We start from the raw sequence: 16389 nt of genomic DNA, 5'->3' as shown, positions 1-16389 counted from the left end.
CGTCAGTGGATGGCAATCGATGTCCGTCGGTGATTGGCACTAGATTGCGGAATAGGGACCGACGTTAAATATGGGACAGACATGAACATCAAAAAATAAAGTACGGCTCAAACGTCTATGTCTATGAGGAACGTTAGCTAATAGGAACGACAACGTGGTCAAGAATGATCCCAATAACGCAATATGATGGCTGCCGCAAATTCGACTCAGCATACGCAATTTGGATTTGCTGGTCGCCATTGTACACTGGAGTCGCTTTTTACGCGGGTGATATGTCCCGCGTAAAAAAAACCGCGTAAATTCCGGAATCCGCGTAAAAAAAACCGCGTAAATTCCGAAATCCGCGTAAAAAAAAACCGAGTAAAAAAAGACCGTGTAAGAAAAAACCGCGTAAAAAGCGATATACCGCGTAAATTCTGAAATCCGCGTAAAAAAAAACCAAAATCCGCGTAAAAAAAACCGCGTAAATTCCGGAATCCGCGTAAAAAAAACCGCGTAAATTCCGAAATCCGCGTAAAAAAAACCGTGTAAAAAAAAACCGCTTAAAAAGCGACTCCAGTGTATGTGCTTGATAAACGCCACTGCCTGATAAACGTGCAGTTTTTGAAGGATGAAATTTTGATCATCAGCTAATGAAAAACAACACATCGCTGATTTTTAGATTTTTTGTGTAAAAAAGCCAGTGTAAAAAAGGAAAATTATTAAAAACACATTGCGCCCTCTATCAACAAACCATGAAAACCATAATAAATGAATACAATAAATGTTTTTCAATACAAAATCCCAATTTTTTAGTTTCATTGTAGGGTTAACTACCCCATTTCCGGCCTATTAAGCACGGCCCGAACTTAGTCTTTCTAAATCTGGCTCAGTTTAGCACCAAACGGAGTGTTATTATTACTGATGGCTTCCAAATTTATTTACCTTTCCGTATGTACCTTAAGATTTGATAAAGACAAACCAATCGTTGAGATAGTGTCAAAAGTCTAACACTGCTTCTTGACGCCAAACTCGGCCTACGGATTCTAAACTCAGCCTAACGCATTGAAACGCCATTGAAACGCCAATGAATTCACTTCGGCCTATCGGATGAAGGTAAAACATGATTCGGTCGGAGCGCTTCTTTTGTTTTTGTGAATTATGGGTGCAAACCTTCATATCACGCGTTCTCATTTACTTCGTTCGGTAGCTTATTAACTAAAGTATAGTACCAAACGCATAATTGACTTGTTAACTCTGAAATCATGGATTTATTTGATGTTTTCTGCTCGATAGGCCCAAAATGGGTGATTAGGCCGAAGTAGTTCTCTACCCTATTATATCATTACAAGTATTTTTAATTACCTTACAGTAGATATTTTGGTCTTTGAACTCGGCTCACTGGTTCAAAAGTTACAAATTTTAGAAAAAAGTCGTTTTGAAAAAAATTTAAAAAAAACCTAGTTTTTGGACTACCATAACGTTGAAATGGTCAGCCTAACGAAAAAATAAAGAAAATATTTTGCGATAAGGGACAAAACTACAATTTTTTACCAAATTTTGAGAACCAATATATCGTTTTGCAATGGAATAGCTCAATAATAGTAAATTTAGAGACTAAACCATTGTTCAATTTTTTTTTATTAATTTAAACATTCTGAGATCATGACATAGTTACGATATCTGACGGTACCGAAGAGGGAATCTTACTAAAGGGTGATACGGTCAAAATTTGGTCAAGGGAAAACGCGTGTAAATCGGTGAAATCGTTTATTTAAAAAATCAAATTAAATTTCTTTTTCAAGTTCAATTAGTATTAAATTCAGGAAAAATATTCAGTTAGGCTTCCGCTTTTCCAAATCCGAATTGCCGGGCCTTACGCTTGACCCCTGCCATCAGATTTTGTACAGCCACCTTGTCCACCTTCTTCGCCGCAGAAAGCCAGTTTGCCTTGAACTGCTGCTCGCCCTTAGCAGTTTTTTGGTCTTATTTAGGTTCCGCTTGACAATAGCCCAGTATTTCTCAATTGGGCGGAGCTCTGGCGTGTTGGGAGGGTTCTTGTCCTTGGGAACCACCTGCACGTTGTTGGCGGCGTACCACTCCATGGCCTTTTTACCGTAATGGCAAGATGCCAAATCCGGCCAAAACAGTACGGAACAACCGTGTTTCTTCAGGAAAGGCAGCAGACGTTTATTCAAACACTCTTTCACGTAAATTTCTTGGTTGACAGTCCCGGAAGCTATGAAAATGCTGCTTTTCAAGCCACAGGTACAGATGGCTTGCCAAACCAGATATTTCTTTGCGAACTTTGACAGTTTCATGTGCTTGAAAACATCTGCTACCTTTCCCCTTCCTTTTTCCGTATAAAACTCCTGTCCCGGAAGCTGCTTGTAGTCGGCTTTGACGTAGGTTTCGTCGTCCATTACCACGCAGTCAAACTTCGTCAGCATCGTCGTGTACAGCCTCCGGGATCGCGCTTTGGCCGTCGTATTTTGTTTATCATCGCGATTTGGAGTCACTACCTTCTTGTAAGTCGATAGTCCGGCTCGTTTTTTGGCTCGATGCACGGTTGTAGACGATACACCCAGCTTATTTGCGGCATCTCGGAGAGAGAGGTTAGGGTTTCGCTTGAAACTACCGGCAACTCTCTTTGTCGTCTCAGCGGCTTCCGGTTTTTGATTTCCCCCCGATCCAGACTTCCTGGCTGTCGACAAACGTTCCCCAAACACTTTAATTACATTTGTAACGGTTGATTTGGCAACTTTTAGCGATTTTGCCAACTTTGCGTGCGAGTAGCTCGGATTTTCGCGATGCGCGAGCAAAATTTTGATACGCTGCTCTTCTTGCTTGGACGGCATTTTGACAACTGAAGAGTGAATTCTACACACACACACCTTCAAAATGAGGGGTGTTCAGGTTTTTTAAATGCAAAATTGAAAGAAATACGTCAAGTTGATATTGACCAAATTTTGACCGTATCACCCTTTATACCATTAAAACTTAGTATTTTGACAACTTTAATCCCATTTTGAATCATATTCAGCAGAATTTGTTTCGATCCTTAACAGTTTTGTATCATCAATAGTCCGTATACGCCTTTGAAAACAGCTAAGTAAACTTCAAAACACTTTTTCTCAAACATCCCAAGATGAAATATTTTTAAACCTTCACAGATTTGATTGTTAGAATCAATACTAACTTCTTGTGAAGAAAAAACTGAGGTACATGAAAATTGCAAAAAAAAAGTGCCTGCAGACATAGCGTGTGCTCTCAAGGGATTGATTCTGGATCGAGCAGACGCAGAATCTACTTGAAAGTTAAATTTTGTCAGGCGCAATCAGGTATAACATCTTTTAAGAGACGCACATTCCCATAAGCAGCTTAATTTTGCAGCAAACTAACAACGTCTAGCGTCTCTACGGAACTTGATTTTTTTTATCTCGGTTCAACTCATGAATGTGACAACACCCAGTGGGAGCTGAATTTATAATAGGCTCAAAATCATCGAAATACCCTTTTAATTCAGTAAATTTTGCTCCACTTGCAAAAATGCAACATCAAGCATTGAACAACCACAACTTTGCAACTCTATCAAACTATTTAAAATTTGAAATTGAAAATCATCCTCAAACTACAGCGAGTAATTAAGTTGAAACTAGCGAAGTCAGCCATACTTATTAACATGTTTCTGTTATAAAGAAATATTTCCCTGACTTTGAATGAAATTCCCTGACAATCCCTGATTTTCCAGGTCAAAAAGGTCGGAGAATTATTGACAATAATATTGATGATGTGATTACAGAGTGGATAGCGAAATTATGGAATTTCTGTAATTTAGTCGCAAGCAACGAAAGTTTGAGCAAAGCTAATGCAAAACCAAAACCGGCAGCACTGTCGCTTCCTTGTGTAAACAAAGAATGAAACCATCCGACGCCAGCTGGCGAAAAGAACGAACGTAATAACACGAATAACAGGCAAATGAGCGAACGCTCGATTGAAGAGTGCTCTATCGCGAACCAACAACAGGAAGCTCATCGATACAAACTACACAACCGTTTTCTACAGCACCCTCGTGGGCTTGCGTTGTGCTGTTTATTCCGATGCTGATAATGTGTACACAAATAAAGGGAATTTATTGCACATTTGCACATCCAGGGAGCAAAACTTATTTTACTACATTTTAATCAATCGAATAGTTGAGCCCAACCCACCAAGGCCCCACTTACACAGCCTGCATCTGGCGCATCATAATACTGACACTCAATCTGATAGTGAAATGTGAACAACAGCCAAACATAAACCAGAAATCGCAAAACCCAGAAGTATACGTTCGCAAACAAATGAAATAAAACATAATACATACAAGTGAAGCAGATTCACGTACAACCTGCGAGATGTTCTCCCTCAGCTGAGCTGCCATTCCGGGCTTGTTGAGCCCGCGGGTAAACTTTCTTTCTGTCATTATGTTATATTGGTTCGGGGGTTCTCCTCTCGCCTTCGTCAGCTATTATAGCTTGTCGATGATATTTTTCTTTCGCTTTTTTTGTTTTTAATTACCGACCACCGGCCACAATATTTTGTTGATTGATCACCACACTTTCGTAACTCGCTGCTTGCTGGCTGCTGCTATTTGCGAGAAAGCAGGCTGTCGTCTCACACACTTGCCTATCGGTGTTCTTCTTGGTCTACCTTTTCTTATCACTTGATTTTCGTTTTCCTCCGCGTTTCACTGCTCACTGACGACAGAGATCATGGACCGTTCCAGCAGCATCCTCCATGACATGTTTAATAATGACTCTTTTTTTCCCATTTGATTACTGCATGCAACGGATGGCCGCTTCTGCTCTTCTGACTGCCCACAAACTGATTAAAAAAAAAATTGAAGCACCTAAAAGTGGTTGTCATGCATCATCCCACTATAACGTTGGCTATTGCACCCACTATCAACACAAAACAGGACCATCAGCACACAATCTCACCACTACCAAAAACATTAGCGCACTCCTCTCTACGGTAGAACATCTGTAAACATTGCTGCCTTTGCTCGGTCGGTGTTCTTCTCACAGAACATCAAGGATCTTCACATCACACACGCGCGCGCGGCGCTCTTCATCACTGTATGTGTGTTGTACCGTCTACGGGCATCGGATGCATACACACAGGGGCAAATCAAAATCATCACATTCCTCGCAGCAGCGATGAGCGACACTCTTTTCCTGATGTTTTTACATTCATATTTTCGAACCAGACGACTGAAGAGTGAACGCTTGAGAATGAAAAATTCTGACAGGAAGATGCACTCCTCTTCTCATCACCACTACAGCAAACAGAATCTTCACTTTCTCCACCAACCACCGTGTACCGTGTGGGTCGCACGCACATCACTATCTATCACTTCACTGCACAAGTTCTTCGACCGTCCGTCGTCGGTAATCTCAAGTGTCTGGGGGCGGCGCGGACATTCATCGCCAATTACAAGGATCGCGAAGCGATAAGAGGATATCCATTTACAGCAGCACGAGATTGAACAAACAAGAAAACGCCAATCTATCACGCGAGCAGCTAGACAACGACGACGACGACGACCGACGTCTAATACAAACCAATCGTCCGAGTGAACTGCTGCGGTGCGGGCATTATTATTATGTTGGGCGGGTGGCTCTCTCTCTCTCTCTCTCGTTCGCGAGTCCACTCACTCACACGCTGACATTGAATGGAGCGATGCTCTGCTCGATCGGGGTCGGGGTGTTCATTTGGGGTGGGTTGCTCAGTGTACCTGTGCATGTGTTGGTTCGCGGTAGTGGGTTTTGTTTTGGTTCATGCTTATGCTGGATGGGGTGGATTCATTCATAACATGCGCACCACGTGAGTTGAATGAATCGTCCGGGGCGAAATGATCGCTGTTGTGGATTGAGGTGGATGATCGTCAGACGCTGGCTGGCTGGATGGTGGGGAAGGTGGTATTGTTTTCATGATATGGTTTCGGTGTTTTCCTTTTTTCTTTCTTGTGCTAGGCGAGCGTGAGTGAATGTAGGTAATTTGATCCTATTAAGAGCGGTATTCGATCCTTCTTTGATCGTCATGGTATAGGTAAATAATATGAAACATGTGAGAAATTTGATGCATTCCGGAATCAGAGCAAATTTTTCAAAGGATTTTCGGGGGAGCTGGGACATATCGCTAGGGAAGATAAAAACACTCAGGAAGATGTTAGGGTAGAGCAGTAATTCGTCATTAGCGCATTAAAAATATTAATGTTTTCGATGTGAACATTTGGTATGATAGTTTAGCTCAAAAGCTACAATGCAAAGTATATAAGAACGCTAGAAATATGAGAATTAACATCCATTAATTTCGCTCCTAGCGAATCTTTTTTGTTTGCCTTCATCCATATGCCGAAGTGAATCCAATGACGTTTCAATGCGCTTGGAAGGAATTGAAGTTCGCATGACAGAATTGGAGTCAAGAAGCAGTGTTCGATTTTTAGGAATATATATCTCAACATGTATGGAAAGATAATTAAACATAGAAATCCTGTTTGATAGAAATATTATTTTTTTCGATAAATAGTCCCGCACAATACCCTTCCCCTCCCCCTGTACCTTTTTTCGTTGAGCTTAAGAAATCTACACACTAAGATTTTGGTTCCGTGTTCGGTAAATTTTACCGAAATCAGAACAGCTGAATGTTCGGTAAAACTTTGACCTTCATTTTAAAGGCTATTGAATTTGAAAATAATTTTAAAACATGTTCAACCTTATTTAAATGATCAAATCTTGTCATTTTAGTGGAGATTTAGTTTCAAAGTAACTGAAAAGTAATTGAATTGCATCAATTTTACCGAACAGTTCAGCTGTTCAGATTTCGGTAAAAATTACCGAATTCGGCGATAATTTCTAAGTGTGTAGATAGAGCTGGAAAACTTCTCTCGATGATTTCTCGGAAATCATGGCTCTCCCTGGCAAATCGACATCTCCATCGCAGGGCTGGTAGCGATAACTGCTGTCAAAAATAGTGATTTTAGTGACCATGTTGAAGAAATAAGTGACCAAATAGTTACTTATAGTTGTAAAAATAGTGACTTAAAAGTGACCTAAGAGAAAATAAATGTTTGAAGATTTAGACTTATTCAACAAGTATCTCATAAACACTTATGTACGATATCAACGAAAGATTCAATAGAAAGTTTATGGCCAAACCCACGGTACAAGTCAGGGTGTCTACTAACTGCAAAAACCTGGAGAACCTGGAATCCTCAGGAAATTGTATTTTTCCTTAAAATACTTGGAAGACTCGGAGAATTTAATAATTTTGTTACTAACGATATTTTAAAGAAAATAATGAATTTTAAAATACAAGCATTATTTTCATTCACTCTTTGAACTTTATAGATCCACAGTGGACTAATATTCAGTAACAAATTAATTAAAAAAAGAGAGGCTTGAAATGTTTTTTTTTTGTTTTGAACATGCATATTAACTAGAAATTTTAAAGTTGAACTAGTTCTGAACATAAAAGCTACACACTTAGAAAAATTCATGTAAATTTAGGTGCTCTGAGACTGACATATACGAGCGTCAATTTTGACATAAAATTAAGTCATGATAGTCACGAAATTCAGCTAAATCAAACGTACGTTTCGTCGAGTAACAAACTTTTCAGTCTCGGAGCATTTAATTTTACATGACATATTTGTTTACGTGTCATCCTTTATATCAAAGATGGATTCCGTCACATGTAAAATTAGGATTTTCGAAGTGTGTATAATACTTCAAGATTTTCAAGAATCTGGAGTAAAAATCCATGCACAGTTTTAAAAGCTCGTGGAATTTTATTATAATTTCTAAGGACCTCATTTCAAAGAAGTTCTGGGGAAAAAATCTTTCAGAAAAACATCAAATGCTTTACTTGTTTATCACATTCTAGACACACTGGCGGTGTTGCTATTTATGTCAAAGAATCAGTTCAATTCAACCTTCGTACCAACGAAGTTATTGATGGCAACTGGTTCTTGGGCATTACAGTTGTACGTGGCATGAAGATGGGTAATTATGGTGTTTTGTATCATTCTCCCAGTTCTAGTGACCAGCGTTTTGTTAAAGTTTTAGAGAACTGGCTTGAGACATTCCTTGATTCTAGTAAATTAAATATATTGGCTGGTGATTTTAATATTAATTAGCGTGATAACCATAATTCGAATCATTTGAAGCGTTTAGCTGAGTTTTTTAATTTAAAGCAAACGGTAAATGAATATACGCGTATTTCCAGGCACAGTAGAACTTTAATTGACCACGTTTATTCCAATTTTGATTCCATTTGTTCAGTTACGGATACTGATTTGAAAATAACCGCTCATGAGACTTTAGTGATTAATGTCTTAGACCATGTTAACAATAACGATAATTTTGTAAAATTGAGGTGCTGGAGGAAATATTCGAAGCAAACTGTTTCGAATCTTGTTGAGAGAAGCCTGGATTTTCCATTCGCGGCCGGTAACTTAGATGAATCTACAGGTGTTCTTAATAATGCTTTGAAAACGTGTACCAATCAACTAGTTGAGCAAATGTTTGTTTCTTTGAAAAACTCGAACAGCTGGTACAATTTGGATCTTTTGCGTCTTAAACGGAAAAGGGACTAATGGTACAAAAAGTTTTGTAGATCTAATAATGACAATCATTGGACTAGGTACACAATCGCGCGTAATAAGTATTCACAATCGATAAAGAAAACTCGTTGTGAATATGTTCAAAGGAAGATTGATCAGCATCAAAACAACAGCAAAGAGTTATGGAAAATTTTGAAATCTTTATTAAAACCTGTAATTGCAAACCGCGGTCCATAACTTTTAATGGCACATTAGAACAGTCAGAACAAGTATTGCATCTAAGTTTAATGATTATTTTGTAGAAAGTGTTTCATTGATTAATCAATCCATTGAATTGGTCGATGAACCTGACGAAATAAAACAGCAGTTAATAGTAGTTGTAGATTTGAAGTTTTTCACCCAATTACATTAGATGAACTTAGAGTTATTTGTTTTTCATTAGGAAAATCGACTGGAGTAGATAATTTTAATGCTAGAGTTATTCAAGATTGCTTTCATGTCATTGCCCACATCTTGCTGGACCTTATTAATGAATCATTACAAACTGGACATGTGCCACAAATTTGGAAGGAATCCTTAGTGGTCCCTATTCAAAAAGTTGCTGGAACGATTAAAGACGAAGAGTTTCGTCCCATCAACATGTTGCACACATTAGAGAAAATTTTAGAACTTGTTGTTAAAGGCCAGCTGTTCTAGTATTTAAATAGTAATAGTTTGTTGATACCAGAACAATCGGGATATCGGGAAGGTCATTCTTGATAAACCGCGTTGAATTTGGTATTAGCGAAGTGGAAAAATAACGTGGAGTGTAAAGATACGATTGTTGCTGTTTTTTGGATCTTAAACGCGCTTTTGAAACAATTTCTAGGCCCTTATTGTTAAGATCAATCAAGCGCTTTGGAATTACGAGTACTGCATATAAATGGTTTGAAAGCTATTTGTCTGACAGAACTCAACGGACTGTTTTTAATGATTCTGTTTCCAGTCCCGTGGGGAATAACCTTGGAGTGCCCCAGGGAAGTGTATTAGGGCCCCTGTTATTTATTATGTATATTAATGACTTGCGACGTGTTTTACGATTTTGCGACATTAATCTTTTTGCAGATGATACTGTGTTATTCATTGCAGCTAAGGATTTAGATGATGCCGTTTTACACTTGAATGAAGATTTGCGTTCTCTAAGTAGCTCTAAGTAGATGGTTGAAGTATAAGCAGTTAAAATTGAATACAAGTAAAACTAAATTTATGGTAATTTCGCGGAATCGAGTAAATGAGAACGTCTCTGTTGTAATTGATGATGAGACTATTGATCGCGTTCGGGAGATTAAATATCTTGGCGTGATTATTGATGACACACTTAAGTTCAACTCTCACATTGACAATGTCATCAAGAAAATTGCCAAGAAGTATGGAATTCTATGTCGACTGAAAAACGATTTAACTATTGCCAGTAAAATACAGCTTTACAAATCAATCATCTCTCATCATCTGGACTTTTGCACTTACATTTTATTTCTGTCTAATGCAACACAAATATCGAGATTACAGCGCTTGCAGAATAAAATAATGCGTTTGATTTTGAGATGTAATAGATTCACTTCCTCAACTTTGATGCTAGACGCCTTACAATGGTTGTCGGTGAAGCAAAGAATTGTATATTTGACTATGGTGTTCATTTTTAAAGTAGTTAACGGTTTGCTGCCTCGATATTTGTGTGATCGAATTGAAAGAGGAAGTGACTTTCATAGATATAATACTAGAAACGCGGTTGAAATAAGAACACCACATTTCTTGACTTGTGCTTCACAAAATTCATTATATTATAAAGGAATAAATGTTTTCAATTCGATGCATAGACATATCAAACGTTTAGCAACACTTACAGAATTTAAGAGACACTGCATTTCACACGTTTAAACTGTCTTTTGAACAGTTATCCAGTGATTTTTTTTATGAATTGACAAATTATGTATCTTGACGAAGTTATCTCTAACGGATTATTTTATATATATAGCTTTCATAACGACTTTTTAATAATTATTGTAGCACTGCAAAAACTATTTCTGTTCGCCACGAGGGTGATAATGGATTTTTAATATTTGATTTTATAGTAGATTAATTAAAAAAAAAAGTAGTCTACAAAGGTTTGAGCCTCGCGCGCGTATTACGGATATAGAGGACTGAATTTAACATTTGATAAAAAAAATATGCAATTTTGAAGCTTATTTGAAAGATACCTTGAGTTAGTAGTAAGTTTTCTGGCAAATGTTAGGGGTTCGTGATCATTCCTGACATTGCTAAAAATTATGATAGCATCAGATTGCGGGGTTGCTAGTGTAATAGGATGCTTTGTTGATTGTTCATTAGCTCTTGATTGCTTGTAATACTTATGAATATTTTAGGTGGACAAAAAGGCGAACTAAGAGGTGGACGCCTGAGCTTTTCCACATTTATATCGCTGTGAAGCAACTGTAAACTCTAAAGAGAATTTATATCTGTAACTGAAACCAGTTCGATTTTGTTTGCCAACCTGGTTAAAATGTCATATTCAATTATCTTAAAGATAAATCGTCCAGCTCAAACCTTTGTAGGGGTAATCATAATGCAATCAGCTTTTAAGGTAGTTCTGAAGAATTTTAGATTTCTTGTGAAGCCTAGAAGTTTTGAGTAAAATTTCAAGAAACCTCGAATTGAATAAAAAGCTAATTTTAATGAAAACTCTGAAAATTTCTGAGGAGCACAACTCTTTCATAGCAAAATTCCAAGGGCCTTCTGAGGATAATTTTATAAAGTTGTGGGAGAAAACGAATCCGGAGCATCAGTCCTTGGAATCTTTTTGAAAATACTAAAAGAAGGAATACAATTAAATCTGAGAATAACTCCAGAACATCTTCCAAGGAATTCGGAAAATACATTCAGGAGGGTTTGCCAACCAAATCATGAGAGGAAATCTAAGGAATTTGTGAGGAGAAATGCCACTGCATTCTTAGGAGGCTTTCAATGTGAGCAGAATTCCAAGGGAAGGAGTGAGATTCAAAAAGGAAATCTGAAATGAATTCAATGAATATTCGGAGAATTTTTCCAAAGGGTTTCTTATTGTGGAGAATTTCAAGGTAATTCCGAGGAAAACTAAAAGAATATTTAATTAGGAGGTTAGCTTTATTGCAATGTTGAGGAATATTTCAATGGAAATCAGAACTACTTGAAATTTCCCAAATTTTTCCTGAAGTTAATGAAACTGCCTTGAAGTTCTTTTGTAGTTTGAGAAACTAGCCAGATGCTCACAATACTTCTCATCAAATTCTAAAACTTCCCTGAACTTTATAGGACTTACTAAATTTTCCTCAATGTTTCTAACGTTGTCTTGAAGTTTCGACAATTTTTCTTAAGTATTATATCCATTATAAACGCTCACTAATTTTCTCTGAACTTATCTATGGTTACCTGAAGTTCTCTAAATTTGATTAATAATCCAGGAAATTTTCTGATATATATTCATAATTCCCTGCCGCTTCTGACGTTTTCGGATCAATCATAGAATTCATGGAATACCCCATAATTCCACGGAACTGCTTGTTAGTCTTTGCAAATTTGCTTAAGTTAATGTGATTATTCTGAAGCTATCTGATCGTCCTTGAAGTACTCTGAACATTGCTGAATATCATAATATTAATACTTTTAACCTAAATTTATAATGAGATCTCTGGAATTTCATGAAGATATCACTGATTGCTAAAAGTTTTCGCATTTTTTTTTTAAATTAATGGATCTTCGTTGATTTTCTCTAATCAATGTAGCTAAATATTCGTATTTTTTAATTTCTTGAAATCTCCATAGTATAACACGATTAAAATACTATCACGTTTTCCGGATGTTCATATAATTTTTATCTCGTTCCAGAAATTCTCTGGAACACCTTTAAATGTAAATTCCCGTAAACACCTTCAAATGTCCCCAAAACATCTTAAGGGTTCCCGATTTTTTTTCAGCCCATCATGGAATTATCCTGAATTTTTTTTTAATTTACGATTATAGATCTTTAAATTGCTCCAAAAGTCTGGACTAAAAGCTACGGAAACTGCTCTTAAGATCTGAAATTCCTCAAAAATCTCTAGATCTAGCTTTTCTGAGGTACTTAGAGCTCCTTAAAAATTTGCACAATACCCTCATGTTTTCTATATTTCTCAACTTCGCTTGACACCTGTGAAGTTCTCTGAAATTCTAGGAACTTCCTACAAGTTCCCGAAAATTTATGGATGCTAAAAGACCTGCTTTGAGGTTTTTAAAGCTTCCAGTAAGTTCCCCATATTTTCAGCGTATTAACTTCCCTTATGTTCCCGCAGTTTGTTTATGGAGCTTTACTGAAATTCTCCGCATTTCTTTTCATTACTCAGAACCGCTCCAAAATTCTTACAATTACGAACTAAAAATAAATCATTTATTTTTTCTTGGATTCTAGCACTTTGAAGATTTCCAATATCTTGAACATGGAATACAAGATATTGAAAAATTTTAGATCTTAGACTTACTCAAATTAAGTAAGCTTTTTTAACATTATTAAGTGAGAAATTAAGTAAGTGTTAAATATCAACACTCAATGGATTTGATTGTACAGCTGTTTCTTTAAAACTGATTGCCATGTCTTAAGAAAGTTTGGCGAATTGTTGTTGTTTTTGATCTACAAATAAAAAAGCATATTTTTAACGCATAAAAAATAGCTTTCTTATATAAACCTGAAATTTATCTGTAAAAGTACTGGGAAAATTTGGAAAGTAATTCTATTTAGAAAAATGAGTAGACACCCTGTAGAAAGAGAAAGACGATTAAACGCCACAAAGCAAGAATAATGATTATCATTATCATTATCATTCTTGAAATAAATTCACGCTAAAAAAAGTTGAAAATAGTGACTGATTACGAGAAAAAGTGACTTTAGTGACTTGGCCTTAAAAAAAGAGACTTTTTAGTGACTGGCTTGAAAAAAGTGACCAAGTCACTAAAAAGTGACTCGCTACCAGCCCTGCCATCGAGTTTTCTTTCCTTAATGCCGCATCGCTGCAACGTCATGTCATGCCAGAGTCCATCTTGGTCCCAGGGGGAACAACACATCCTCATCCATCTGCACCCCACATCCATTTGATCCTCAAATCCGCATTCTTATCCTCATCAACGATGGCAAATTTCAGATTTTTTATTCTATTCAAGACATCCCTTTTCTATTTTTATGCATCCCAGTCTATTTCTTTGCAATATTTCCTGAACGTCAATGTTTATCCTTTTATTGAAATTCTGATATTCCGATTTATTCTTTCCATCCCGCTCGCATGCCATAGCAGCGCTACCAAGTCTTTTTTGAAAAAAAAAATTAAAGGGTTGTGTCCTAGACACGAGCGCAGTATGACGTAGAACTACGCAAAATTGATGTATGTCATGCATTTTTGATTATTATACTTTATCTTAAATTGTTAAAGTATTTCAATGTTTCGGTTATGGTTCAAAACTCGCGACAATTCATGTTAGCATATTCAGACCACGGTTCATCTTACGCATGAGATAATGTATTTAAATTTAATGTAATGGTTAAGAATTGACAGAATTTCCCCTACATAGCTACCTTGGGTTGATAAATGTTGAGTTATTTTGCTGTGATCAATGTGCACTAAATTTGACATCGACATCGAATACAATAGGAACTGACACTATTTCGTCACAAATTGTTTGTTGATTTGCACCTCAGTATAGAGCTTTTTGACGTTTAATCGGCGCACACTAATGCAGCATTTAAATTGAAGGAGTGCGAGCAAGAGGGAAACAGATTAGTGGGAAAACAAACGTGGGCACACAAGCATTCCTGAGTAATTGCGCCAATTGGGTTCTTTAATTTTATAAAAGTGTGTCGATTTTTATACACCATTTGAAAGAACACCGCTTTTCGAGCACAACGATATTTTTTTCGAAACCGTAGACTTTCATCTCGATTTTTAAATCAAAGTTTAAAGCAAAATATTAACTCCACAGTTTGACACTAAACTAACAAATTGACAGCGCGCTCCCATACAAAGTCCCACTGAGGGGCGCTAAGATGGTGATATTTGCTAATGTAATCGCACTTATTTAAAAAAGTTCCTGTGCTCTAATATTGATCAAATTTTGGATTTCGAATCCATGTTTAATGTAGATTACGAATATGCCTTTACTTCAATACCCTTAGAGAAACCAATTGGGAACAGTAGATAGAGCTTCTTTCTCTATGATGCACGGTATATGCATATGGATTAACATCCGACGCCCCCCCTTCCTTACATATTCTGCACAAAAAATACTTTCTAAGCCCCGCCCTGACAGGATTTCCCACCGTTTTTTTATGAATGGGGCGGAGCAGTAAGTATCTTTTGTGCAGAATATGTAAAAAAAATGGATTTCGGATGTTTAACTAATTGCATATATAGAGGTACCTCCCACCCACCGAATAACATCAAAATATTGTGAGCGATTTTTTTCTCAAATTCGAAGATCTCTGGGCGTAAAAAAATTAACGTAATTAAACTTTCTTTACTACATTGTAGTTTGCTTAACAATTATTTCCCGGAAAAAAGTTATCGTTAAGGTCCATGTTTTGTTGAGGTTGTCGTTATAGGAGGGAGGGGGGGGGGGTATTTCCACAACTAACTTTTCCGCGTTTCGTATTAGGGGATGTTCTTTAATTACGTAGACATTTTTTTGGGATTCTTGCCCCCCTCGTAGTTAATAAACAACCCCTTAGTTGAACGGGACCCAAGTCACCTTTAACCACTGACTTGCTCCTGCTTACTACAGGACCAAGCGCCACACCGTCCGAAGCGGTAATGAGCAGAAGCGCGACAGCAGTGCTGTTTTATATCTTTTCAGAACAATGTGCAACCAAGTGTAACTCGATTGTGATGACTGGGTTTGGGGAAAAAAACGCTTATTTCATGAAAACAGTGATAAAATTATCATTTATACATTTTTCAAAGTTTTATTACAGAAAAAAATGGAAAAATATTTATTTCAACAGGTTTGTAATGTAATATCCTATCGATTTGCGTATTTGGATTTTAATTTCATCTATAAATGACAAAGTTACAAGCGTTCAAAACCTAACACTACTTCACCACACATATTTTTTGATTTGCACCCCAGTATAGTCGACAAAGACGTAGTTCTACGTCAAAAGAAACGTCTGAATGAGGGGGAGCCCCTGTTTTGGTCGCAATTCCCAAATTATTGAACATTTGTTCACCACAAAATTATCACATCGTTTTCAGTAATCCGGGGGCAAATTGATCACCGGGGTAAAATTAATCATTATGCGTTTCACTTTTAACTGCCACGTATAACATTTTCTGTGATATATGTCAAGATAAATTTTAAAAGTACATTATCATGACACAACAATGATTGCATTGACGTGGTTTTTTTAACAACAAATTATGTTTTATTGCATACATTTTAATTTTATAGAGCTGAAGTTATGTAGCATAAAATATCATCATCCAAACAAACGATCATAGGTCTGCAACGATTGATGTTAATACCATTCAAGTAGCATTTTTTTACTAAACTTAGGGTCAATGAATCCGAATTATTTAATAAATAAAGGTAGAATGTTTCAAATATCAATAAATCCAGGGTTTTTCACAAAATTACCAGTGATTTTTAATGAAATTGTCTACAACTAGGCATTTCTGCTGAAAATACTTTTCACACTAGGGATTCAGGGAACCCACAGTTAATAAGAACAATTACTATAAATGCACTGGGAAGCCATTTGAGGGGTTGCTCAA

General features: G+C 36.9%; 2 protein-coding genes across 3 annotated transcripts in view; one reads left to right on the top strand and one right to left on the bottom strand.

Annotated features, from left to right (window-relative positions):
* Ziz (dedicator of cytokinesis protein Ziz) overlaps positions 1-5568 on the bottom strand; it is a 319014-nt gene extending 313446 nt beyond the window's left edge. For both annotated transcript variants that reach the window (XM_065229540.1, XM_065229541.1), the window contains exon 1: positions 4343-5568. In XM_065229540.1, the coding sequence (XP_065085612.1) occupies positions 4343-4441 (99 nt within the window). In that variant the 5' untranslated portion in view covers positions 4442-5568. The remainder of the gene's footprint in view (positions 1-4342) is intronic.
* The window catches only part of LOC135707696 (protein phosphatase 1L), a 128179-nt gene that overhangs the window by 73793 nt on the left and 37997 nt on the right, over positions 1-16389 (top strand). The window lies entirely within an intron of this gene.

Source organism: Ochlerotatus camptorhynchus, unplaced genomic scaffold (assembly GCF_037179485.1).
Source record: "Ochlerotatus camptorhynchus isolate MF236.1 unplaced genomic scaffold, CSIRO-AGI_Acam_v1.1 ptg000316l, whole genome shotgun sequence".
Classification (NCBI taxonomy): Eukaryota; Metazoa; Arthropoda; class Insecta; order Diptera; family Culicidae; genus Ochlerotatus; species Ochlerotatus camptorhynchus.
This window is presented reverse-complemented; position numbering and strand designations above follow the sequence as displayed.